The sequence below is a fragment of the Cryptotermes secundus genome, unplaced genomic scaffold (assembly GCF_002891405.2).
Source record: "Cryptotermes secundus unplaced genomic scaffold, Csec_1.0 scaffold1016, whole genome shotgun sequence".
Taxonomy (NCBI): domain Eukaryota; kingdom Metazoa; phylum Arthropoda; class Insecta; order Blattodea; family Kalotermitidae; genus Cryptotermes; species Cryptotermes secundus.
Window position 1 is genome coordinate 432827 of NW_019724759.1, and position 27340 is coordinate 460166.

The 27340-nt window shown below is 36.4% G+C and overlaps 1 protein-coding gene across 3 annotated transcripts in view; it reads right to left on the reverse strand.

The window, feature by feature from the left end:
• The window catches only part of LOC111862988 (hemocytin), a 115067-nt gene that overhangs the window by 86315 nt on the left and 1412 nt on the right, over positions 1 to 27340 (reverse strand). For 2 of the 3 annotated variants that reach the window (XM_023848892.2, XM_023848891.2), the window contains exons 3-16: positions 24917 to 25024; positions 20223 to 20371; positions 15026 to 15083; positions 14417 to 14544; positions 13161 to 13320; positions 11484 to 11611; positions 10330 to 10425; positions 8510 to 8701; positions 7550 to 7799; positions 6542 to 6678; positions 5147 to 5289; positions 4581 to 4743; positions 2573 to 2724; positions 1456 to 1630 (exon numbers count right to left, since the gene is read on the reverse strand). In XM_023848892.2, coding sequence (XP_023704660.1) covers positions 1456 to 1630; positions 2573 to 2724; positions 4581 to 4743; positions 5147 to 5289; positions 6542 to 6678; positions 7550 to 7799; positions 8510 to 8701; positions 10330 to 10425; positions 11484 to 11611; positions 13161 to 13320; positions 14417 to 14544; positions 15026 to 15083; positions 20223 to 20371; positions 24917 to 25024 — 2039 coding nt within the window. Of the gene's footprint in view, positions 1 to 1455; positions 1631 to 2572; positions 2725 to 4580; positions 4744 to 5146; positions 5290 to 6541; positions 6679 to 7549; positions 7800 to 8509; positions 8702 to 10329; positions 10426 to 11483; positions 11612 to 13160; positions 13321 to 14416; positions 14545 to 15025; positions 15084 to 20222; positions 20372 to 24916; positions 25025 to 26025; positions 26273 to 27340 lie in introns of those variants that run through there. The other variant, XM_023848893.2, reaches the window with a different exon arrangement.

Here is a 27340-nt window from a genome sequence, read left to right on the forward strand (position 1 = left end):
GGACCAGGCCCTCCATGCTGGGGGAGCCTTGAATCTGAGACAGTAAAATATGGCAATGAGTCCTACAAGACTCAGACCCAAGAATGACCCAACTGGCAAAGGCCAGCAGCAATTATAAAAAACAGATCTATCCTCTTGACAGAGAGGGTGCCCCACATCAACAAACCTGCAGCTGTCTGACCGTAATAAAAATCTGGTCTTGGGCCTAAAATGGGGCTTCATACCAAGGTAGACTGACCAACTTAACATAACTTTGACTCTGACTTGAAACCAGTTAGTTTCAAGCCAGCTAGTGAGGACATAAGCCCCAAAGCAGAAGAACTTCCATGAGATGCCTAGTGAATACGATAAACAAGCAATGACCAGCAAAGATATAATGGACTGAGGCTTAGTGTGTGTTGTAGTGAGAGTGGAGATCCATGGAACTGTTACAGTTAGCTGTAGTTATGAGTTACATGTGTCCAGTAAATCCAACTACCAATCCCAACTCCATGTCTAGTCACTAAGAAGTGATAATATATAAATCTTTTAGCCTAGTTTCCTTATTTTTTAAAAATAGAAGGAGGCTTATCAAACCACCTTTTTGTTTGTCTTTGTATCCGTGTTTGTGTATTCACCTGCATCTGTCCATCTATCTGTGTATAACCCTCTTTATGATTTCATCTTACTGTCTGTATATCCTACCCTAATTTTTTGTTAGAAGGCTTATGAGATCGCCTTACTGACTGACTGACTATGTATGTTTGCGTTCCCCCCTCCTAATTTTTTCATCTTCTGTGCGGTCTGAGTTGTATCAAAGGAAAGCAAGCAATTAGTTCTTCCCAAAACTTTTTTTAATTCAAACTGAATACAACTGCAGAAGTTCACTCAGTAGAGTGACGACTGGTGAGTCAGCAAGGGCATTACATTCAGATCAGCTCTGGGTCCAACGTCATCTCCTGTGCAATGTATTTTGCATACTCTTTCCACCAGGGCTGGGGGGAGGGATCATACAAGATGTGAAGCTGACAACTCACCTCTATCTGGTGCCAAAATTAAGAAGGTGTGAAGCTCCACCCCCATATATCTCTGTGGTGTGGAGTTTAATTAAGCACAGAGGAAACTTTATCAATACATAAACAGAAACATCACTTCCAAGAAACTAATTTGCATATTTCCATGAAATTCTGATGTCCTGCCAGGTGAAAGACCTGGAACTTTTTAACATGTAATTTTGGATGTTTTAAAAATATAATGATGGGAGCTTTGGAGGTAATGAAACAGCAGACCTCTGTCGCACAGTAGTACACAAATTAATCTGTTAATTATGTGAGATGATTTAATAAGCAACCCCGCTGGAGTCAATTTAGCACTTGCTTTTCTCTTGTATTACGATCACGTAAAAGATGAAGTACAACATTTCAGCAGAGTGACTCGAATTGGTACCAAACATCAACAAGAATGAGTCACACTTACGACATGTGGCATCATCCCTCCAATTCCTGATGGCTGTTGTTTTGCTTTGTTGGTTGCACACCTTTACAAACACTGCAAAGGACTGACAAGCACACTCACTTCGCCGAGAATTCGACTGGTTGCAGGAACAGTAGTCCCATTTGCAAGCGTCATAATATGGCTTCACATCTACAACCTATGAATAAAGAACTCTTCTTTTTAATTCAAAATTTGTTAAAAGAACCAGAAGAGAAATGATTACAATGGTTTGGCCACAGAAAGAGATGAGACAGAACAAGGATACTGAGAAGGGCGTTACAGTTAGACTTTAAATGAGAAAGACCTAAGAAATGGCCCAGATAAAGATGAATTAGCAGGTACTGGAAGGCATCAAGATCTGGCAAGAAATATAAAAGTTAAAGCAGTGGGAAGAAAGTAGAGATTAGAAACTTTTTTTTTACCATCAACCCATACAAAATGGAATGAATGTTAGAAAAGATGACAAATGACAATATCAAAACTGTACAGCTTCCTGTATCTCTGATTTATACAAATTCTTATCACTCAAACAACTGTAAACTTTAATTATCCCAGCATATAAGAAATCAGTGGTTTGAAGCACAAATATCGTTATGTACACTTTTTGGCAATTTTGAGTTACTGTGTACCGTTGGCTGTTAAACATGCAACCTTTGCTATGAAAAAATACTGCAAGTCATGGAAAACCTTGGCAATGGGACAAAGAACTGAAAAATATTGCACGCCATACCAAAACACTGCATTGCTGCATATTTAATGAGAGTTTACTGAAAAATATGTATACTGGACACAAAAAGTTTTGCTCAAAAAAAAAAAAAAAAAAGTAAAGCTATCCCTGTACCAGGCAGTGAAGGCCCATATGGTTGTGAGACGTTGAGGGTCCCACACTATCTAGAAAATCGGCTCAAAGATGGCGGTAAGGTTGTCAGCCTTACGCGCCGGCCGCGCTTTACTCCACAGGAAAATTATTTAATTAATTCCTTGTACTCATTTCTGTTAGAGGCTGAGTAAACCCCAGGGCCTAGTGCGGCTGGAAGGATTAGGTCAAACCATTTAAATATGTTTGTATAACAAACCAAGTTCCTGCACTTGTACTCACAGCTCTGCAAGCAGAAAAACTAGGATTCTGAAGAAGTTTGTTACAAAATGTTGTAGCAGCACTCTCAAGCTGAAAATGCTCTTCCTCATCATCATGCACTTTGTACCTGCCACATGCATGAGTTTCTACCGGAGGTGATGTGCACTGATCAGCTGAAATGCAGAAATGACCCAAGTAACAGGACAGAAGTTCATTCAGTCTGTCTGGGACAAAGGGTTCAACTGACTGGAGGAAAATCTAAAATAAAAAAGACAGGACATGCAGTGTGTGTTAAATTGAAAAGATTCCTTCAAAACTGAGAACTCTTAACACTTTGCGGACCAGACGCATGATATCTTGCTTTTCGCTTTTAAACGTGGCGGACCAATCGCATGATATCATGATTTTAGAACACGTTAGGTTGTAACACACTATACCTTGCTCTGTGCCACGCAACTACAATGAATACTGCGTAATAAATCTTCGGAATGTATGCTAGGGATTCCTAACTTGACCTGGCTGGCTAGGGTCCCTACTCCAAAAGAAAATAAACTCTGTCCCTTCCAGCTGTTTATGTACCAGGCAGGAAGTTAGTAGAGGGGAATATGTTTCTAGGACAAAAGTGGTTGAAGGCAAGCGATCTCTCGGAGTTGTTTATGGAGCTATCCGCCGTGCCTTGTGGAGGAGTAGTAATTAGCGACTCAGACAGTGGAAGTGACAGGGTCACAAAGAATTGTGGCCACAGATAATAAAAGTGAAAGTTGCCTTGTGGCTTATAAATTGTGCCATTTTCAATTCATTTTGGGTTTACAAAAATCTAAACCCTGATTCGAAATTGAAATACAAAGCAATTTTGATGAATGGTGCAAAGGCTTGGGCTACAGACCAGATGGTGGCGGCAGAACCTGAGTCAGACAGGCTTAGTGCGACCTAGCCCATCAACTCCCACCCCACGCAGGCCTCATGTGGACACCCCTGGGCGACTCTCGGGTGATATGCGGAAACATACCCTCGTGAAAATTGTGAAGAGTGAACATTCCAAGTGGAAGCATCCTTCTAGGCAATGCCGTATTTGCGCAGTTCACAAAAAAAGGACAATGACTATCTACATTTGCAAATTTGTAATGCCACTTCACAAAGGGGAATATTTCCAGAAATATCACACTCTCAAGCACTTCTAGGAGCATTGGTAAGTGTTTTCCAAAAATTTTAGTTCATAAAATTAATTAGGAGATTTTATATTAATTTTTAAAGTGAACAGAGCACAAGTTAGGGTAGTAGGTGTAAAAATGCAGGTCCACAAAGTGTTAAAAACATTCAGGATATCTGAAGCATGGCCTGATGTGAGATTTCAGATTCTTACAGCAGTGAATGTGAGGATTATAATCTTCAGGGCCATGATGCCATGAGACCTGGCAGAAAGGTACCAGTGTTTCAGAAGTACCTGCTACATCCGTCTTCAGGACAGAAGCTAGATGCAGCAAGTTCCCTCCAAAATGTTGGTTATCTTTCTACTAGATTATACAGCATCATATCAGCTTAGTATATAGATCATCCACAAAGTAAAGACCACTTGGTGATTACAAAACATAAACAAGATAAAAGAAATATTTATGTCATTACCACAGACATGCAATTATTTCTCTACATTATCCCCTTAACGATTCAGGCACTTGTCATATCGTGTGATGAGTTTCTGTATGCCTGCATCATAGAAATTTGCTGCCAGTCCACTGAACCAGTCTTTAACCATGTTCTTTGCTTCTTCATAGTTACCCATGTGTGTGCATGCAAATGGTCTTTATTTTCTGGATGACCCTCCTATAAGAATCAATATGAAAAACTGTAAGGAGGTTAAAACAATATTGCAGCAAAATGAAGAAAGTTCCTTTGGTGATTCAAAAGTAAAGAGAAGAAGGGGCAGAAGAAGAAGAATGAGGAAAAGAAGAACAAGAAACTGAGGAAGGAAAGAAGGTGACAAAAAGGAAAGAAAAGAAAAAGAAGAAATGGACAATTGAAATATGCCAACCTCCCAGTGGTTCAACCTTCCAGCTATTGATGAAAGAAGAAAGACTATGTGCTGATGAACTGTCTTTACTTGTGAAGTCATTTGCAACTCTCCCATCCAGCAGCCCACACAGGCCTGCAGTCCTGTTCCACAGATTCTCCATTATACCAACACCCACATAATCCTGCAACAAGTCAGAATGTAAGCATCTATAGCTTTATTTCATTTAAGTGTATTCCCAGTGTAGATCTTCATCTGAATAAACAACCTGTCACACTAATGAATAATAATATGACAAACACGTTCAAGAACTGGTGTGACTCATAAAAAGCAATTTTTCTAGGCTCTGACATAATATAGCAAAGATACTGTACCATTCCAGCGCTGGCATCAGTGCATAGCTTCCCAAGGGGAGTACTTTGAGGGTGACCACAGTGATATTAACTTTATTGTCAGACCTCGTATGTATAAATAAGCGTTCTGGGTTATGATACCTTGTTGTAGACTCACAAAACAGTGTCATAACCCAGAATTCAGTATGCATCTTCACTGCTAGAAAACTTCAGGTAACACTGTATACACTTTACCTGGCCATCCCATTTTACTGTAAGCCCAATGCCTGTGAGCTTGAAGATTATAAAATGGGCTTCATATTCTACTATGATGCCACTCAACTGTGTAGGAATTCCTACACGACGTGTCCCAACATAGAAAATTGGGCTCCCTTCACCTGCAATAAAATTGCATACATACACTTAGTATGTTTACCTTATGCAAACCATATTAAATATAAATTTGTCAGTAACGAATTCAAAACACCATATCATTGCAGCTAAATTCAAAATAGATAACACCAAAAAATTCTCACAAAAATTGTATATTCGTTGCTGTGTTAGTGTTATTACTTTTATATATGCCTTTCTGTGTACTCGAAGATTCTGAACTCCTGTGGCCAGTAATTTGCTCATTAGATTTGCAGGTTAATTAATGACACTACACATGGTCCAGACTGGCTGAGCCTGCTGAGCCTACTATCCAATGGGCACTGGGGGCTCTGATCCCAAGTGACAAAACAGACAAGGCATTAAGTTCACCACTCAATTCTATCCACAGTCCCAACATGATTTTATGATCCCTGGCCCCAACTCTGTGTGATCTGGCAAGCCTCAGTGCAGGTGAAAGTATGTAGTGCTTTTGTCAAACCTTCAGCAAAATATTAAGTGCTCAGTTAATCAGAGTGCAGCCAGGAACATTCTGACATTACAGCAGAACTTGCAAATGGACAATACAAGTATCAATGTGCATCGACAACATATGACTGACAGCCAATGCAACCTCGATGCAGATGGCGCTAAGTGCTGACATGAGGATCGCCAAATCCCAGCAAGACTGCTAAGAATGCATGAAGCTATACAGATATTTTCATAGCATGGCGTTTAATAAGTGCCAGGAATAACTTGACAGTTATGAGAGGAGCCACTTTTGCATTTAACATCAAAAAGTTGTGATATGTCACAATCAAGTGGGTAGTGTTGGGAAGTCCTAAGTTCAGATCTTGGCCAAGAGACTGGCTATCCTGCTTAATGCACACAAGTATCAGGATAGAACCCAGAATTAGTTGACAGTCACTTCCTTCCACACTCATTTTCATTAATCAACCATTCGGTATCATATATAGTGTGAGCTACTGACAGCATCATTAAATAAATCACAAATAAGTAAATAAAAGTAGGAACATCAAGAAAACTATTTATTTTCGTAAAGATGATTTTTGATGGACAGTTGAAAGCATATCTTGAATTTTCATCTACAAGTAGTCTATGGTGTAGCTCATGGTTAAGAAATTAAAGAAATGAACGCACTATGAAGCCAGCATTACAACGGACATGTAAGGAACATCCATGTACCTAACAATTAAATATAACACTGATGTCCAATCACAGACATTTCAAACACATTTAAGAAGTCATACTGATACTTGCCTGAGAGGGTCAGGGTGTATGCCTTGTCCTGTGCAAAAATCTTGATGGCAGTGTGAGTAGCTTTTGGTTCTAAATTGATAGTAAATGTATTATCCACCGCATCAAGTGCCACTGTGTATGAGCACTGACTCTCAAAACTGAAATTAATAAAATCTGACATAATTACCTCCACAGAGGAGGACGACAAGAGAAAGATAACTTAACTTCCTCACTCTGCAGTCAGGCAGTGCTGGGTGAGGGATGAAGCTCCCAACATAAAGACCATGTATGTGATACTGTGAAGCCTGATCAGGGCTATATAGCACACTTTAAGAAGAAGACAGATAAATATAGAGAAATAGTGGAATGCAGGTTAACAGAGAAACAGCTAAAGAAACTCAGAGAAAATATGCTTCAGTGTCGTTTCGTCTACCACAAATACTTGGAACAAAGTAGCTTGGCTTCTGTGATTAAAAGGGTTTCAAATGTGCAGACATTGCACAGACTAGCTAGCTCCTGCAGNATAAAGACCATGTATGTGATACTGTGAAGCCTGATCAGGGCTATATAGCACACTTTAAGAAGAAGACAGATAAATATAGAGAAATAGTGGAATGCAGGTTAACAGAGAAACAGCTAAAGAAACTCAGAGAAAATATGCTTCAGTGTCGTTTCGTCTACCACAAATACTTGGAACAAAGTAGCTTGGCTTCTGTGATTCAAATGGTTTCAAATCTGCAGACATTGCACAGACTAGCTAGCTCCTGCAGAGTTATTAAACAGCATATGAGGTACTCTTAGGTCATTACTATGAAGACTACTGTCCTTTATGATGTGTGTGCAGTGTGGTAGAATATTACAAACATTTTGGAGGAACCTTCAATCTTCAGGACAGAAAAGTGAGAAAATTTCTACCCTTAAGACTTAGGCAGCACACAACTACATGAACTCACAAACCAGAAGCCCGCAATCTGAGCAATCACTGCCATGAAAACCTCACTTATAACTGTAGTTCATTCTTCACATTACCTAAACACTTGACCATCAAAAGTTTTGTAATGGCTTTGTCCCCATATGTAGCAGAATCCGGGATGTGGCAGTTGCTGTATCACTGATATTTCTGGTCTCCCTAAGATCCCAACTTCAAATGGCAAGATCCCTCCAATAAGCTGAGACCAGCTCGAAGAGTTGCTCCAGTTCACAGAATTGATTGAATTTAGTGATCCATAATGCAAAGTCTCTGGTAGGGCATTCCCAGGTAACACTTCAATACCAGCCTCTGCAAGAACAGTAAAATATTAAGTCAAGCTACCTTGAATATTATTGCCTTGTTGTTGTTCACGTCCAATTAACCTACACCAGAAATATCATGGCACCATACATTTCTCACTAGCCAAAAATAATGTGACATCATAGCTGAAAACTGGAATAGTGTAGCCGTAGTGGATGTCCATTGCCAGATACACTTCAGTAAACATATTCTCAAGGTAACTCAGTCAATAATAGGACCTCTGTTGCCTAGTAGCAAGCTGCTATGCTTCATAGCAATGGACAAAACAAATAATAACAGAATGAGCAAACAGTTTGAGATGGTGATCTATATTCAGTGTGCATGGAAGTTTGTTCAGTCAGAGATTCTTGATATGGCATTCAGGAGGGGTTTAATGTGTGAACAGTGATTCGCAGTCATTGATTGCGAACTGTTATAACTGATTGTAATTGTAAAGACTTGCCAATAAACTCAATCATCAAATCCAGAACCCACTGTTATTAGTCACATGAACCCCAAATACATGGCGGTATTATAAAATCAGTCCAGGCCCAGCCTGGTGTTATACAACAGGTAATTTAAAAAGCCAGATTAAATCTGGGTTGGAACCTCAGAGGGTTAATAAAATTATATTACTTCCTTACTTAAATTGGTAGAGAATGTGACTATAAGAACATTTGTACCTTGCATTTAGTACACAGGACTATACAAGTGCTTACCAAAGACGCACTGTGGGACAGGAGTTGGGAGGAAACTTCCTGTCGAGTAGAGACACACATACTGGGAGGCAGGCTGCTCCTGAAAGTGCGACCCAGAAGGACAGCTGACATTGCAAGTGACACCAGTGTCAGATCCACTGCACCTGTAGCCTCCATTGAACCCTAGCTTCCCTGCAGAGCATGCTGATGCAGCTGTGAAAGACAAATGTAATCATTCTCATCATATTTTAGCGTTCTGAATATATAACAAGTATTTTTATGACAGACATTGCTCTCGATCACTGCATCCTATAGCATAAGTAAAATTATGATTCAATTCCATGTAATTTAATCCAAATTTTATTTATGGTACAGCAAACAATTCTGAGTGTTGATGGTTACTGTTTCTTTATTATCATAATAAATCACCTATAATGTTTCAGATTTAATGTCATGGTTGAGATCATTCTTGATTCATATGTAGCAGGTACAGACTTCAAATCTCGACCTATCTTCCTGAAGTTTCTTGTGGTTCTTCTCGGTTCCTCCAAGCAAATTCCAGGATAGTATCTCAATTATGCCATGGCCTCTTCCTTCTAAATCCGTTCAAATTCATCATTTATCAATGACCCTAAAATTCAATTCCATATTGCCTAAATACTGGTCACTGTAATTGAGATTACATCTACCTAATGGACCCAGCTGAGTAGTAGGTGCTTTCCCACCCTTTCACTTCCGCTGAGGATGGAATCAGATCTACTTCCCAAAACATTATATTCTGTTCAGAGAACTTAGATGACGGATGAAGTCTACAAATCTAGTATTATTACATGTAATATACCATCGATGGAACTCCTTAAAACTGAGAATCAGGCCTGCTCTAAGTTGTATGGTCCTGAGCAAAATGACGGCCAATTTCTCAAAAATACTGGACAGCTAGCCCATATTAACACTGTATCATCACCCACAAATGAAAACACAAAATCCATACTAATGTGACATCTCATTACAATCTTCTGAGTTATGATATTGTATAGTTGCATAGGTGGTTACCAACATGCCTACACTGAAGAAGGAAGTACCAGACTCTTCAGAAACATTAGTAACCATCTGTCTGTCTAAAACATCTTTGAGGGTATGTCATACCTTTTGTATGCAACCTTTATGCATGAAAAGTCATATGTGTTCAAGAAGAAGTCCAGTATGATGGTTCCCATCCTAAGTTGAAAAAAGACTCCAGTAACTTTCTAATGATGACATAATGAGACATATCACCGCTGATATAATGAATCTTTATGGTTTGCATCATGATGTATGTTCAATAATCATGTAAATTGGGCCATCAGCACAACATAAAAGTAACCTCAAAATGAAGACAAACTAGATACTGTTGCATCACTACTGTTTATTTATTATGAGAATATGTACACACCTTCTTTATGTGGTGTTAACAACCCAGTTTACATGATGATATAATGACACCTCAGAGATGTTTAACACAACTTATATGAGACTGCACAAGGCGTGCACTGTCTTCGCTCGCTCGGAAGCCGGGATCGTGGGTTCGAATCCCACTCAGGGCATGGATGTTTGTGTGCGTTTTTCTGTGTTTGTCTACAGGTAGAGGCCTTGCGACGAGCTGATCACTCGCCCAAGGAGTCCTACCGCATGTGTAAGATCTAGTAAACTGAAGTGAAATGGAGAGTTTCATGGAGGTAGGCCTAGGCCCAAATTTGGGCTGTAGCGCCATAGAAAAAAAAAATGAGACTACACAGTGTCATAGCGCAGAAGATCACCATAACCTGAACATCCAGTGATGATAGATCATGGCAGTGACTCACCATACTGACATTGAGGGCCTCTGAATTCTTGTGGGCACTGGCAAACATTGAAAGATAGGCAGTTACCTCCATTCTCACACAGTGGTTTGCAAACAGCTGCAACAAACACATATCATTTCACATCCTCATATGATTCCCTAAAATCCATTTTAATATGATCTTTCAATGTCTTTCTCAGTCTTAAACTTGTCTCCTTTACAAAAGACTTCTAAAATTCTTTATGCAGATTCATTTCCTTATCTCAGCTATATGTTCAGCCCATCACAATGTCCTAGTTATGACTACTCTAACAATAACTACATAATCTGTACAAATTATTAAGATCCTTATTATGTTATGATGGCATAAAGTCTGTTGAAATTTCAAAAGCAAAATGCTATGGCCATAATCAGATCTTATACATGAGAGCCCTTGAGGGACAATTTGAAATCATGATTTCATTAAATATGCTAGTTAGAAAATGAAATGCTCCAGAAAGATAGCTACATTTACACTAAAATAATAAGTAGTTACTATAGGATTCTGACGATGGTGTATAACACACTGATATGTTGGGATTTTGGACTTTATCCATCGTCCTGGTTTTTAAGATAACAAATAAAAACACGACGTTTCGGAAACGGGATCTGTTTCCGTCCTCAGGTAAAGGNACTTAAGAAATCAGCAATAGACACTAACCAGTACTGTTACCTACAGATACACCTTGCCCCTACAGTCATCTAGGAAACTTGGTCTCCTTTCCACTAGATGGCTACTCCTTCCTGTTACTTGCTTTTTGTCTTCATATCTTCACTTTCAGCTCTCATAAATTCCTTGCATCTTCCATCATCTCTGTCTGTGCCTTCCCATTTCTGTTGTAAGTCAGGATCACTTCCAAAAATTATCTTAACCGCCATTTTTTTATTCATTCTAATCACATGGCCCACCCACTCCAACCTTTTCCTTTTAACATATGCTTTGAGATCAGGGATTTTATGTAATTTCCTCAATTCTTGGTTACTTCTCATTCTCCAAACCCCTTTCTCAGCTGTCGTTTCACACACTTTCACCTAGAGGTGTGCTATGAAATTTTTTCTGGCAAAAGTGCACATTGTAATACAAAAAAAAAAAGCATGCCTACCATAGAAGTATGATAAATTAAGTCTTTAACATACGTTGGCAATCAGGTATGGTCTTCAGTTCGGGTTGGCTAGGAATCCAGGCTCCCTCACGACAAACCATGTTTGCAATGGCTGACCCATCTGGGAACTTGTGACCATCTGCACACATGATAGTGCAGGTCCTAAGAACAACAGAAAAAAAAAGTTTTGCATATTTTATTTATTGTATCAATGAAGTCACATTTACCAATCACTTTCTGTCACTCCATATTCCACTTCTTCATTTGACCCTAGCTTAAAGGAGGGATATCAGTAAAGTCATAGAAGATTATGTGCATGTAGTAGAACCTTTATAATTCAGAGAACTGGAGAGGAATACATCACTGATAAATTACTTCTGATACTGAAGTGTCAAAAAGGTGTCGGTCACCAAGTACTGACAAATGATGAACAATGTATCATTTCTGAAAACAAAAGGTCTATATTTAATCAAAAATTGGTGAAAAGGAAGTTCCTTAACAACATACTTCACAAATAACTAAGACAACTCCCACAGAAAAGGTTCAACTTGCTTACATAAGACTGAAGTGAAGTGAGAATGACATCAGTCAGAGGGATACATACTTCCAGAGGCAGCACAAGCCTACATGCTGTCCCAGGCAACAGTAAATTCCACCATCCCAATTTAAAATTTATCATGTTCCTCAAAATGTTGCCACAATTAATAAAAAAAAGTCTGAGACACTGTGACAAAAGTACCATTGGCACCATAAATCTTAAAATAATTAAAAAACACTAATAAAAATATGGCACCATTCAGTCACGGCAATCATGTGTCACTGCTAGCTTTTGAATACAGAATTAGGCAAGAGTGTTGGTACCTGCTGCTTCATGGTATAGAATGTTTAGATACCTGATAATTAATTAATTGTCATGACACAAACAAAAAGACGATTCTAAAGGGTTCTGACTTTGGATTACCAAGTTTTTGGACTTTTGTCTATCTTCCGATTATCTGCAGGTAATTATATTATTTTAGTTCTGGGGTACAATTTTTGTTCCACACATACCACTAGCAATAGGTGGGTACTATTAAACATGAAAACCTTTGATTTTTCTTCTGCATTGCCATTTCTCAGTTCAACTGCTGATTTGGTTAGATGTGTTCATTTTCCACCTCTTTTTCCATCTTACTTGAAGGTCTTTATATGCATTTCCTCAATTTTTGTTGTAGATTTTCTTGTTATCTCTCCTTGACATTTCTCGAGCTACCTTCATGAGTAGCTTTAGTGCTTGGTAAGACAGGCTAAAATTAAACTCTATTCAAACTTCTACCAGCAGTAGGTTCATAGACAGTGTGATTTTCCAAGTTGTGACACATTGCAGTCTTGAAGGCAGCATTGTTCCTCCTAAACACTGATATCCACCTCCATGGCTACATTGTGTAACAACACAGAAGACCACAATCTCAGTACTCATCGCTGTAAAAACCTGAAAACTCTTAAAAGTATATACACATTTATTTTTATCCTTCAGACAGAATCAATGACTTAGGTCTAGTCCTTATGCGGGGAAAGTTACAAGCAGAGCACCTAAGCCTTATGCCAGAAATAATAAATCTCATTCCTGTGAAGGTCTTTCAGTCACTTGATGCCTTTCATAGTAATTTTTTACCTAAACCTTTCTTACCAAGCACTAAATTGAACTGAACTGAACTGTTGATGAACTTACTTTGAGTTACATGAACGACGTGAGTTTGCAGGGAGAGGTGGGTAATTAAGACACGGCTTCTTCTCAAATTGACACTGTGGGCCAGCATAATTTTCAGGGCAGGTACATTCATTTGGCCTCACACAGATTCCATTATGTTGGCAGGGTGGCAGACATACAGCTAAAACACATAGGCAGTATTCAAAGCTCCAATTCTAAAACTGTTTAAAGTTTATTTGGCTTTCTAGGATCAAGTCCACTAACGTTATCTGCTATGTGTTTCTGTCTTCTGCAACCCAAAAATGTTTCATATATATATTGTAATAGCAGCCAAGAACAACATTCCTTCAGTAATGCAAACAACCTTGCTTGTCTAACATCATGGACAGTAGGCTTCCTTCTATCCACAAAGAGAATATCCAATTCTCAGGTTAACTGTGATATTTAAGGTATGTCAGTAGAGTAGATACTATAATTTGTGTGACAATACAGTGGGGCAAATAATCCATAAAAAGTGACAAAATATGTAAGATTTGAGGTTTTTACGGCGGTGACTATGAAGAAAGCAGTCTTCTGGGATGTGTCTTCGTGACAAAATATGTTGTATAGATGGCTTCCACAAAATAAATTGTATATTATGTAATATTTGGGGTTTCCACGGCGGTAACTATGAAGAAAGCAGTCTTCTGTGATGTGGCACCATGTAGATGTGGTGTTAACCGACGTTTCGGTGGAACATATAGTCTCCATCTTCAGGGTAGAAGGAATAATTAGAAAATCCGCCAGTGAAGAGACAGTGAGAACTGGTGCAAGCAGACTAATGTTGGAAATAAACTCAACTATATGAGAGCAGGGACAACAAAATGCCGTAATTCAGTTTCAGTACAACCCTCAGCTAAACAGTTGATTTGAACATTAAAATGAGGGAAATTTTAAATGGTAGTAATTTAACACTGAGTTCATTGAAACTGAATATCAAAGAAAAGAAAACCTTAAGTTGAGGAACTTCAGATCGTGTTCCATTGTATTTTCATAGTGTCCATCTCATTTCTTTTGGGGTATGACTGTTTCAATTGTACACACTGTGAATTCTAAGCTTGCTATTGTATCATATGAGTGGTTACAAGAATTTTAGCAGTAGTTAAAACGTGATTATATGATCCTTGGTTATAAGATATTGACTATATTGACTAGCAACATCAGACAGTCAAAACAGGCAAAAGTCAAAATGTGGAGAAAAGATGACAATAATAACAAATAACTAAGTTTATCCTTACGTTCACAATCTGGAATAACCTCCCATTCAGCATTTTCTACTTGCCACTCTCCCTCCTGACAGGTGATGAACAATTGTTTTTCACCATTTGGAAACATGTGACCTGACATGCAAGACGCTCGACAGCCACTGTAAAATCAACCATAAAAAACATTCAAATATACTTATTTTTAAGAACACGATCTTGTGGAACATGACACCTTGAAGACTGTCGGATCTTTACCAACATTTCAGAGGCACATGCTGCCTAGATCTTTGAGGTAGAAAAGTAAGCCAAGCATGAAGGAGCAGTACAGATGTATGGAGGGGGACTGCTATGACCAGAGCCCTCAGCATACCAACAGGAGAAACAGGAATGAGAAAGAAAACACGTCCTTCAAACTAGGCCATTGGGCCCCATACAGATAATTCTTTTCAGGACAGAAACAATGTTGGTAGCAGAGCGTGGTTGCGATCCACGGACCCCTCTTAGGGCAATATTTCTCTCCCCTTCTCCTACCCTTATTATTTAGTCTATACATGCTCTCTTCTCCTCCCTTTTTTATTAATTTTTCTCCTTTGCACTATTCTGTGCATCAGACCCTTGTTAGTATTTTATCTTAATATTTACCTGTATAAAGAGCACTGCAAAACAGCATTCTGAGGTGTATTTGGTCTGCTTGTACAACCTGCTTAACAAAAAAAAATGGAATCATACTCATTCTTTAAGCTAAATCTAAAGGTTTGTAACAATAATTATGAGTATTATTCTGAACACTGTCCATCATTTTGATTTTGAGCTTAAATTAAAACTTGTTCTAACAGGCCCAACAGAGTAAGAACCTTTCCTCCCTTACATCTAATGATGAAAACAAAATTAATTTCCAAAATGTTATACAACGTATTTTAAAAGATTTAAGATTAAGAACAATGCCCAAAACAGTAGTCCCAATGAAGAACACAGAAGATGTTGAAATTTCTATTTTAGTATTTTCCAGCAGCATCAGCATAAAACACTGTGCATTAATTTAGATTAATAATACTTAAAGTTACTGCTGCATATCATATTCAATTTCACAAGACATTATTAAATTGCTTTCATTTTTCAATTTACGCTTTGTTTATTTTATATTTACTACTCTGTCAGTGACTGTAAATACAGTAGACCTTGTTTTATGCTAGGGTTACACTCCTGGAGATGATGGTGTATACTGAATAGGCACAAATGAAAGAAGAATTGCAATGTATTTCAATGGGATGCATTTTAGGTATATAAAAATTCAGACTCTTTTTCATAAAATAATACAATACATTTTAAATATGGGCATTACAGATGGTAGGAATGCCCTGGCTGTGGATCATTAGGATCGAATGGATCATCTTCTACCATCTTTGGATCAGTTGGAGGCTCTTCAGATTTATTTTTAAAGTAAGATAGGAAGGTTGTTTGCCCTGCTTGATGCCTCTCCTCCTGCAGAACACGGTATTATAGCTGCAGTACTACACTGACTCCTCTTATAGTAGAACAACTCTGTTTCCTATCAGGATCAAAGGCACCAGAGTTTCCTGCAGGTCATGGGTTTCTATAGACTGTAAAATGGGCCCTTATTGTTCTTGCTGCTGCTATTTCTGAGTCATCTGAGCAGCTAAATCTTCCAGGTTATTTGCAAGAGGATATGAATGTCTCTCCAACAATTTTGGGGAGAAACAAAAGAAATTACTAGAAAAAAATTTTAAACTGGCAGATATTCAAATTGGCACATATCATACCATTGTAAACCAAGGGCCCACTGTACTGTATTTCTAATCACTAATGCTGTTCTTATGTATGATCATCAGTATTATTAATATAGAATCCTCCAGCAAACTGTTACTACTTTCACAGAGTGGTATTTAGTTAAGAAAATAGCCAATGACCTTCTGCCTGACCCAGCTCCTTGCAACTTTTGGTTGTAGAGGATGGCATAGGATTTCATTTCATTTCATTTATTCAGCATTCCATAAATCCTTACATGGTTTAACACCAATGGATATAGAAGTAGTCAACATGAGTAAATCACATACTGCAACACAGCTGTGTAATGTCATACCAGTTAAATTTAATAATATACAACATGACACAAAAACCATTATCTATAACAATAAGGCGCTATCAGTTACCACCTGTAACAAATCCAAACTTCAATCGTTGTCACAGTTAAAATATTCGTCCAATGAATAAAATGACTTTAAAAATAGGAATTTTTTAACAGCAGACCTAAATTTTTTAATCTCATAAGCTTGTCCTTTTATATTACATGGAAGTTTATTGAAAATTTTAATTCCAAAATAATATGTTCCCTTTTGAAAGACAGTTAAGTTACATGAGGGATAATGGAGGTTATTACTATGTCTTGTGTTGATTGTATGAATCTCAGAATTAGATAAAAATAGATCTTTGTGTTTGACCACAAATAACAAAATGGAAAAAATGTACTGTGAGTAAAGGGGCAGAATCTTTAATCTCTTAAACAACTCCCTACAAGAATCTCTACTTCTAGAATTGGTGATTACTCTTATTACCCTCTTCTGTAGTCTAAAGATATGGATGCAGAGGGGTGAATTACCCTAGAAAATCAGGCCATATGTCATACTAGAATGAAAATATGAAAAATATACTGATCTTATTGATTCTAATGACATATAGGGTTTAATAGCCCTAACTGCATAGAAAGCTGAACCCAGTTTGGACATGAGCCGGTCAATGTGTCCTTTCCATGATAGGGTATTATCAATCATCAAACCGAGGAACTTAATATCAACGGTTGTAGCAATTTGACTGTTACTATAAATGACAGGTATGACCATTGTAATACTATTCTTGGTTGAGAAATGCATAAAGTACGTTTTATTGAGATTCAATGTCAGTACGTTAGCCTTAAACCATTCATTTATATTTTTCAATATCAAATTTAGTTCATTTTCATACTCAATACGATTAGAGTTCTGAACAATAATACTGGTATCATCCGCGAAGAGAATAGGTATTGATTTACTCTTTATAATATTTGGCAGATCATTAATGTATATCAAAAACAATAAGGGACCTAAGATTGATCCCTGGGGAACACCATTGGTAATCTTACCCCAACTTGAGTGAGTGCACGTCTTATTAGTTACAACTCTTTGATGTCTACCATGAAGGTAGGACTCCAGTAACGCATTAGCTTTCCCTACTATTCCATAAAATTTCAATTTAGATAATAGAACATCATGATTAACACAATCAAAGGCTTTATTTAGGTCACAAAAAATGCCTCCAACTGGTATTTTATTATTCAAGGCCTTTAATATTTCATTAATTAAATTATATGAAGCGAGTTCTGTGGATGAATCACATCTGAAACCATATTGGTTGGATAATATATTGTTATCCTTTATGTGATGGAGCAATCTTACAAATATAACCTTTTCAATAACTTTCGAAAAGGATGTAAGTAACGATATAGGTCTATAATTCACCATATTCGTTTTATCACCATTTTTAAACAATGGTATTATTTCAGAGTATTTCAAACGACTGGGGAAAACACCCGTTGAAAGTATTCTGTTACAGATTTAAGTTAAAGGAGAAATAACAGGAGGTGCGCTAGTTTTTAGAATACTGACCGAAATTTCGTCATACCCGTTAGAATTTTTGGGTTTTAATGACTTAATTATGTTTTCAATTTCTTTAGCAGATGTAGGTTTAAGTTTAATTTCAGGGAAAGGAGTCGGAAAAGCCTGAGATAAATAAGCCCAATGTTTATCAATATCAAAAACCTATAAAATGATCACTCTTAGCATTACTGCTGTTAATTTTATCTACTATAGTCAGAAAGTAGTTATTTAAAGAATCAGCAATTAATTGGTGACTATCAGTTAGCTTCCCTTCAACATTTAAGAACTGCATTTCAGAATTATTGATTCTCTTACCAGTAACCCTTTTAATAATATTCCATGTGGTTTTAATTTTATTGTTAGATTCAAAATTAATCCATTATAATAAAGATTTTTGGCTGCCTTAATGACAATAGACAGAATTTTAGAGTAAATTTTAAAATAGGATTTGAGGTTTGGATCATTACTGGTCTTCATGGACAAATTGAGCTCTCTTTTATGTTGACATGAGGTCTTTATGCCCCTTGTCATCCAAGGGTTATATTTCATATTATTCATAACTAATTTTTAGGGAAGCTAAAATTAAACATTTTAAAATAAGTATTAAGAAATGAATTGAAAACTGAATCAATATTCTGATCAACAAATACGTTATCCCAAGTTTCATAACTTAATTGAGTCAAGAACTCATTTCTAGAAGCTTTACTGAACTTCCTCACAAAATGCCTACAGCTATTTCGGTTATGTAAAACAATGTTATTCATATATAAGATCTGGGCATCATGGTCAGAGAGTCCATTAACATGAGGACATATAGTATAATTTCCATGTCTGTGAAGATCAATAAAAATATTATCAATAGCAGAGGCTGAGTTGATTTGGATCCTAGTAGGAAAATCTACTATACTAGAAAGGTTAAAAGAAGATAATAGAACATCCAATTGTTTCTTGTTATTACTATCAGTTAGGTAATTTATATTGATATCACCACATATTATCAGTTCCAACTTAGTATCATGCAAGAAATTTAAAATGGCATCTAATCCCTTCAGAAAATAAGCAAAATTACCAGATGGTGCTCTGTAAATAGATAGAACACAAATATTACCATGCAGAAAAGGAAGTTTCACTGCACAAACTTCATGGTCTTTATCTTTACAAAAGGCACTTAAATTGACATCTAAAAATGTTAGTTTTTCCTGTACAAATATGCATGATCCACCTAATTTAAAATTTTTCCTACAATAAGCAGCACTGAATTTATAATGTTCTATATAAATACAGCCCAGATCATTATAATTTAAGTGGTGTTCAGTTAGACATAACACATGCGGCAGCTCAGGATGTAGGGAGCTAATTAATTCATTGGTTTTACCTCATAAGCCCCTGATATTTTGATGATATATATTAAGAGAATTATCACCAGAAGAATGAAATTTATATCTCTTACTGTCATAGCTCAGAGAACTTAATTTCCAATGATATGGTCAAAATTAGCACTACGAGTATTGTTAAAATTACCTAAACCATTACTCCTAAGATCACTAACTGACATTCATGTAGAAATTTTTCTTATACTATATTTTATATCGATTCAAATCCTAACTATCTTGTTAGCTATACAACAAGAACAACCTAATATAATAGTACTTTTATTGCACAAGAGGAAATACTCAGATAAGGCAAAGGCCTCATTTCCTGACTGAAACCAAACAAGATAACCCACATACGCTCAGGTTCCCAGCATTAGAAGCTGTATCCTGTACGTCTATTTGACTCTGTATATTTTATCTGCTTCCTTTATGTGATTTTCCCACCAGTTACAGAAAAATTTTGGTATTAACAAAACATTCACATGACCTCCTCCCTTGATTGAGGTCTCTTGCCTCTTCATCTCTCCAAAATACCTTGAGAGACTGAACTAATCTATTCCAGACTGTCTACATCTCCAACTGTATATTATACCCTGAGCAGGCAACTTCACGGAAGCAAAGTCCTGTGTCTTCAACACTAGTACCAGTAAAATGAGTTTAACTTCCATTATATATTGAAAAGAGCCTACAAACTTTCTAATGTGGTGCAATGATCCACATCATTAGCTGATGATGACACCCTCAAAGATGTTTTATAAGAAAGACTGGGTTTATAATACATGTAATTAGGACAAATTCCATATATATTGAACTTACCACCACTGAATACTGAATGTGATCCATCTTCGCTAGGTTTCTTGATGCCCTTAACCTCTCCACCAGATGACTGACCAGTTTTTCGGGTAGAGGTCTTTGTGAACGAAGAGCCCAACAAGCCACTGTAAGCTTGCTTCTTGGAACTGGGGCTACAGGATATCAACATTTCAGTTATCAGATACTGTAAATGTATACATTAACTAGTGAAATAAATCTATTACTATCCCAGAATACAAAAGACAAATCTATACAACTCTGACCTAACCTAAATTAATATAACCGATTCCAGTTTTACTACCTCAGGCATTTCAGTTTGTTTAACTTTTGGATCATTAGTAGGCGTGATGTGTAGGTTTGCACATTTCCACTATGACTTGCATGTACAGTGAAAGCATTAGCACTCCTCCTTTGCATACGGGCGATTCAAAGTTCATATAACAGTCCTAAGACTAGTTGTTATAGCCGATCTTTCCTGTAGCTTGTTTCAGCCCCCTGAAGATGGATCTCAGAGAAGCATGATGTGACAGTGTGGACTGGATTCATCTGGCTCAAGATAGGGATGAAAGGCAGACTCTTGTAAATACAGCAATGAATCTCAGGTTCCATCAAATGCTGGGAACATCTTGAGTAGCTGAGCAACTATTGGCTTCTTAGTTAGTTGGTTGATTTGTTAGTTAATTAGTTAATAAGTCACTCAGTCAGACAGATAGATAGTTTGTTAGTCAGTCAGTTAGTTAATTAGTTCTTCAGTTCCCCATGGCAAATACATGGACATGACATTGCCTGCTCACTTAATATGTGAACTGAAACCATTACTCTCCAATTATGCATGTTATCAAAGTCTTTCTCGAGGTCATTTCACTAAACAAATGGTGACATTCAAGAGAGCCACCAGCCAGAAAATTTTCTTTCGAACTTGCATTTAAGCTCCTTAAGAATATTTTCACAGATAGCCCCATAGGATAAACAAATACATTTATTTTCTTTAACTTTAATTTAATATGCTTATATTTCCTTCTTTTTTCTACTTTTGGTATTTTCCAAAAATCCAATACAGGGGCAGATCTCTTGCTTACCCTCCCCTACGAGCACACATGGTGACAGGTTTAAACAAGTTGCAAGTGGTTATGTTCATTCAGTTGAGCACTGTACACGTTTTTCATAGGCTATGCATCTTGCCTTCATTGTGAGTGACTTTTGTTTTTCAGAAATGAAAAATCTGTAAACTGAACAGTGTGACATTACTCATTGCTGTATCAGCAGAAGTATAAAGGCTGCTTCCGTTATCATTATAATATCTAAAAACGTATATACAGCAGTGTTTGAAGATCAAAGAAATTTTCAAATGGCTCAAGTAGTTTAGGGACAGATGATAGATCATGGCAGAAAATGCACAGTCAGGGCAGAATCTAGAACTGATAACTTCAAGCAGTCACAATGATGGTACTTCAGAATATAATTTGTGGAGGCTTCCAACAAACATTTATCAAGCATGTGTAGTTCCATGAAATGTGTATAAACATAAAAGGGCATAAGGGAGCCAGCCTGCCACTCTGCACAACCCCAGAAGAAGACTCATGAATCAACTCCCTTCACATCTCCCATGAACTGTTATGCGTCACCCTCCATCATACTTCCTCATATTCCCCTCCAGTCTACGTCATTCTGTTTACATGAACGTTGGCAGTGATAACCACATGATTCACTAGGGGCAGGGAAGCTTTGAGATCTGCCATTCCCAACATGGCCTCAGTACAGACGGCTGTGATGAAGAACAGAACTACGACGATCTCCACATCCGCATGAGAATGTACTGTCGACAGGATTTATTGAAGGTGAATAAATGAAATGAAATGAAATGAAACGGGTACAGTTCACAAATCAAATGAACAGCCTATATGCACTAAATAGGCCACCTTCTTCCACATCCTTCATTCAACACTATAATTTATGACTTTTCAATTCAATTCAATTCAATTCAATTTATTTTGTTCATCAGATCTACATTTGGCGATGGCGCCACCAGATATAGAACACGTCAAAGGCCTAGTTACAATAAAATTAATCCAGAGGACAACGTCATTAAGATATTACAACATATCCACAACCATTGTTGCAATAACTGATGATACAATGCTATAACTAAACACAGCATGCATATAACACTCGGACTGCAACTTATTATCATAACAAAATACATATCAACATTGTCAATAACAGAGCAAAATCATATCCAAAGAGTTATGGGCATCTTACAATAAAAGTTTAAAAATGACTAGTGTAGTTTTATTTATCTGTAATTAGCACAATCATCCCTTGTTTTCCATTCATAATACTCACCTAAAGAATAAAAAGAGCCCACCTGCAATTAAATAATTAAATAGAACATGCATGTAACACTTGCACTGCTACTTATTATCATAATGAAATACATATTAACATTGTCTATAACAGTAAAATCATAACTAAAGAAGTATAGGTATCCTACAATAGTAGTTTTAAAAATGACTAGTGTTCACTTCACTTCACTTCATCTTAAATTCCACAGATCCTTTCAGGTCACGCACGCCACAGGATACAGAACATGTCAAAATACACAATAAACACATGCATAACAATGGACCCATCAACATGCAATACAGCCACAGTACAAAATTCGTACATAAAACACTCAAACATGATCAAATTTATGCAGATATATGCTTATCATTGTCACAATCATAAATTAATACAAAAGACCTAAATACCCAATTCAACAGTCCAAATATAATACATTTAATCAGGACTTAAAAATTAGAATATACAGTATAATAAAAATTCAGTATATACAATCAGTCATTTCATAGCAAGAACCTTAAAATTTGAAAACTATTAATTAACATATAACAGTAATATATGTCTGTCTGTAATCAATTTAAAAAGTTAAATATATAAATTACCCTTTGCATAATGTTGCCATTGTCATCTATTAAAATATTCCTCCAATGTATAAAAGGAGTTCACAAATAAAAACTCTTTTAAACTGGCTTTAAACTTATTTGCATTATTTGAGATTATTTTAATTGTATTTGGAAGTCCATTATAAATCCTTGCAGCCATGTGATAAACCCCATTCCTGTATTTCGCCAAATTGACCTGGTACATATGTATATTCATATTTTGTCTAGTATCTTTTCCATAGTAATCCTTATTTATACTGAATATTTCTTTATTATTTATTACAAACATAATTAATGAGTACATGTACTGTGATCTTAGGGGCAGTATGTTCATATCCCTAAAATGTTCTCTACATGACTCTCTAAGATCACAGCCTTTGATCAATCTTATGGCTCTCTTTTGCAATTTAAAAACCCTTTCGGCATGCGACGAGTTTCCCCAGAATATCAGGCCATACGTCATAACCGAATGGAAATATGAGTAGTAGACACTTTTTAATATTTCCATAGATACTACTGGTTTTATATTTCTGATCATGTAGCAGGCTGTAGTCAATTTCTTTGTTACCTCATCAATATGTCTTTCCCAGGTCATGGCGTTCTCAATGGTCAGTCCAAGAAATTTAGTATGATTTGTGTTTGTAATAATTGTTACTAAATCTCCTATATCCCTTTGTACCTGATTTTTTGCAGTAAAGTTTATATAATATGTTTTCATTGTATTTAAAGACATTAAGTTTTTTTTGAACCAATCATCTAGTAAACTGTATACTTCGTTTATTGTATTTCTAAACATAATTGGATTTGCATGTGAGATTAACACACTGGCATCATCTGCAAATAAAATAGGTGTACTTTTTGCCTCCAATATCTTGGGCAAATCATTTATATATATTATAAACAGAAGAGGTCCCAGTATTGACCCCTGTGGAACACCATTAGTTACTTTAGCCCATCCTGAATATACTTTTTTATTGTTAGTTCCATTATAAATGGTAGTTCTCTGAAATCTATCCTGTAGGTACGATTTGTATAGGTTGTATTGTTTATCCTTTATTCCATAATACTTTAATTTATTAAGTAATACTGTATGACTAACACAGTCAAAAGCCTTTTCCAGGTCACAAAATATCCCACTGACTAGCATTTTATTATTTAGTGCATTTAATATTCCAGAAATAAGTCTATAAATAGCATTTTCAGTCCCCCGTTTTTTTCTAAATCCAAACTGATGGTTACTTAATATGCTGTTGTCATTTAAATGTTTTAATAAACTACTATACATTACCTTCTCAAATATTTTACTTATAGATGTCAAGATGGAAATAGGTCTGTAGTTAGATACCCTGTTTTTATCACCTTTTTTATATACTGGCAACACTGTAGCATATTTTAATCTGTCAGGAAATACTCCTTCAAACAATATCCTGTTACATAATAATACTTATGTACTTTAATACTTATGTACTGAACTTAGACAACACAGCCTAGACATATTTTAAATATCTAGTAATATGTGTGTGGGCATGTCATGTGACGGGTGGGGAAAGCATATCCTGGCATAAATTCTATCTAACAGTTTGATTATAATAGCTATTAAAAAAATGTGCTTTCCATTTTTTCAGAGTCTTCGTAGCAAATTCTGTTGGTTTGATATCTTATGTGTTTAAAGAAATTCTATTAAAACATTCTTTCTTTTGGCATCTGACATTTGTAATTTAATTTTTAATGCTATAAAAACATTTAATAACTCACTTTTTGGCACTGTCATCTGACGAAGAAGCTCGTGCTTGAGAGAAAGCCTTGCCCCATTCTCCTTGCTGAAGAAACTTGGGCATAAATTCAGGGACTCCATCTGCTTGTCTAAAATTATATCAATAACAAAAGGATTATGCATAGTATTAACAATAATACCTTATTTGCCTGCTTAAAGAATAATGTGAGCAGATGATCAAAACATGATATGAAGCACCAGCAGAAAAATATTAAAAATAATATTAAAATAAATTTATCTGAAGACAGTGTTATTCTCTTACCAATATGACTGTTGTGACTAGGCTTATTCCAATTTGGAACTGAACTCTGAACTTCATTTGCAAAAAAGTCCCTCCTAACTGCGTCTTAAGTTTAAAAAATGCAATATTCTAATTAAAATTCATAAAAATTAGTAATTTCAATCAGACACTACTGAGATGATAATACACATTATTTGCACTGCAATATATGGATATTCCTTTTCTCAGAAACAAACACAAAAGAGAATATGTTACATATGTTTTATTAAAATAAGTAAAATTTTGTTATAGATGATACAGTTCTTGACAGCACATACATACATACATACATACATACATACAAAATTCATAGTTTCATTGATCCATTGTCCAATCTGGACCAGATATAGAACTCGTCATAAAAAGACTGGATTGCAAAGAAACAACTGAGTCAACAACAATTACAAACAAATTAAGAATGACAAAAGACACTTACACACAATTATAACTACCAAACACACTGGGTGAAATTATCAATCACAGCTTAGGCACAACTGATCACATATCACATACAGGCGAGTGGGTGGAAATTATGCTTCAATAATTCTGAGGCTTTACGTAGTTTTACTCAGTTCCTCCAGGCAAATGCCTGTATAGTACCTCAAATTAGGCCACTACCCCTCTTTCCACATCCCTTTCAGTACATTATTTACCATCATCCTACCAGCGTTTGGTAAATTCTCACCGTATAAAAATATTTAGAAGTTGCAGAGCTTAATAATGTCTATATTTCACGCCATATACTAATTTATGTCCGATTTTCATTTTATTTATTAGAAGTTTAACAAAATTGTATTTGGACTTACGTACATTTGAGGTTATAATTGCTCAGTATGCACCACATTACATCCACCACTTAACCTGTGGAGCTCTCCAGTACCAAATATATTGTAGTCTTCGAGTAAGTCCAGAAATGAAACATAAGGGCAATTACGGTCTTCTTATTATTTATTTATTGCAATGATTTAGTCCAAGTGTCATAATCACAATTTCACATGTTCAGACACTAATTCACGAGATCATGCAACAAATCACAGGAACTGCATTCCATGCATGCTATAACGGACAAAACCACGCACAACACAATGAGTGCTCAATCCCAAGGGGCCCAGAATTCATGAGTTCACTAACCCCATGGGGCAGAGTCCTTTTTGTGGAACCATTACTTCTATTTCCTCACCCATTCTTTATCACGTTCGCTACTGTCCGCCACTGGAGTACATGTATGCAGTACACATCGTATTTCTTTATGAATGAATCACTTCAGTATTATCCTCCCATCTATGTCTAGGTCATCCATGTGATCTCATCCTCTCATGTTTTTTAACGAAAATGTTGTATACGTTTCTGAACTCGCCCATGCGTGCAACATGCCCTGCCCATCTGATTCTCCATAATTTGATCACCCTTCCAATATTCAGTGAAGATGAGAAATTATGAATCTCACCACTATACAGTTCTCACCATGCTCCTGCCATTTCTTTCCTCTTAGGTCCAAATATTCTCCTGAGCTCCATGTTACTGAAGGCCCTTAATTTATGTTCTTCCCTTAAGATCACAGATCGAGTTTCACTCCTATATAAAATAACATGTAGAAGCATAGTTCTGCATATTGTAATCTTTGATCCTTAGAAGAAATAAATTTTAAATGTCCTACTGCCAAATTTGTATCAGTAATAAATTAATGCCAAGTCAAATTATGAAAATACGCTTGTGAAGAATGCAAACTCCAGACTTTAAAACACCTTTCCACTCTTGTCTATGCTCTGTCCATTCATGAAGCAGGCTCTATCCAACCATCTGTTCCGTGAGTATTAAATCATAAAACCAATTTAAAATTTATGATTAAATTGGGTCTACAGTAAAATCTCTCAAAAGAATTTCTTTTTTGGTCCGTATGAGTTCACCATAAAACAATACCATGTATATTGTTCTTCAGCAAGGTTTCTATATAAAAAATGTATTTGGAAATTGTGTGTTACAAAATGGGGTGCTCATTGCCTCTCTTCTTGCCAAGGATTAATATTCATTGTTGTTATGGGCTATCAACTAAGTGAAAATACATTGACGTGAAAACATTACAGTGGCTCATATTTGTAATGTAAACTATAAAATATCATGTACA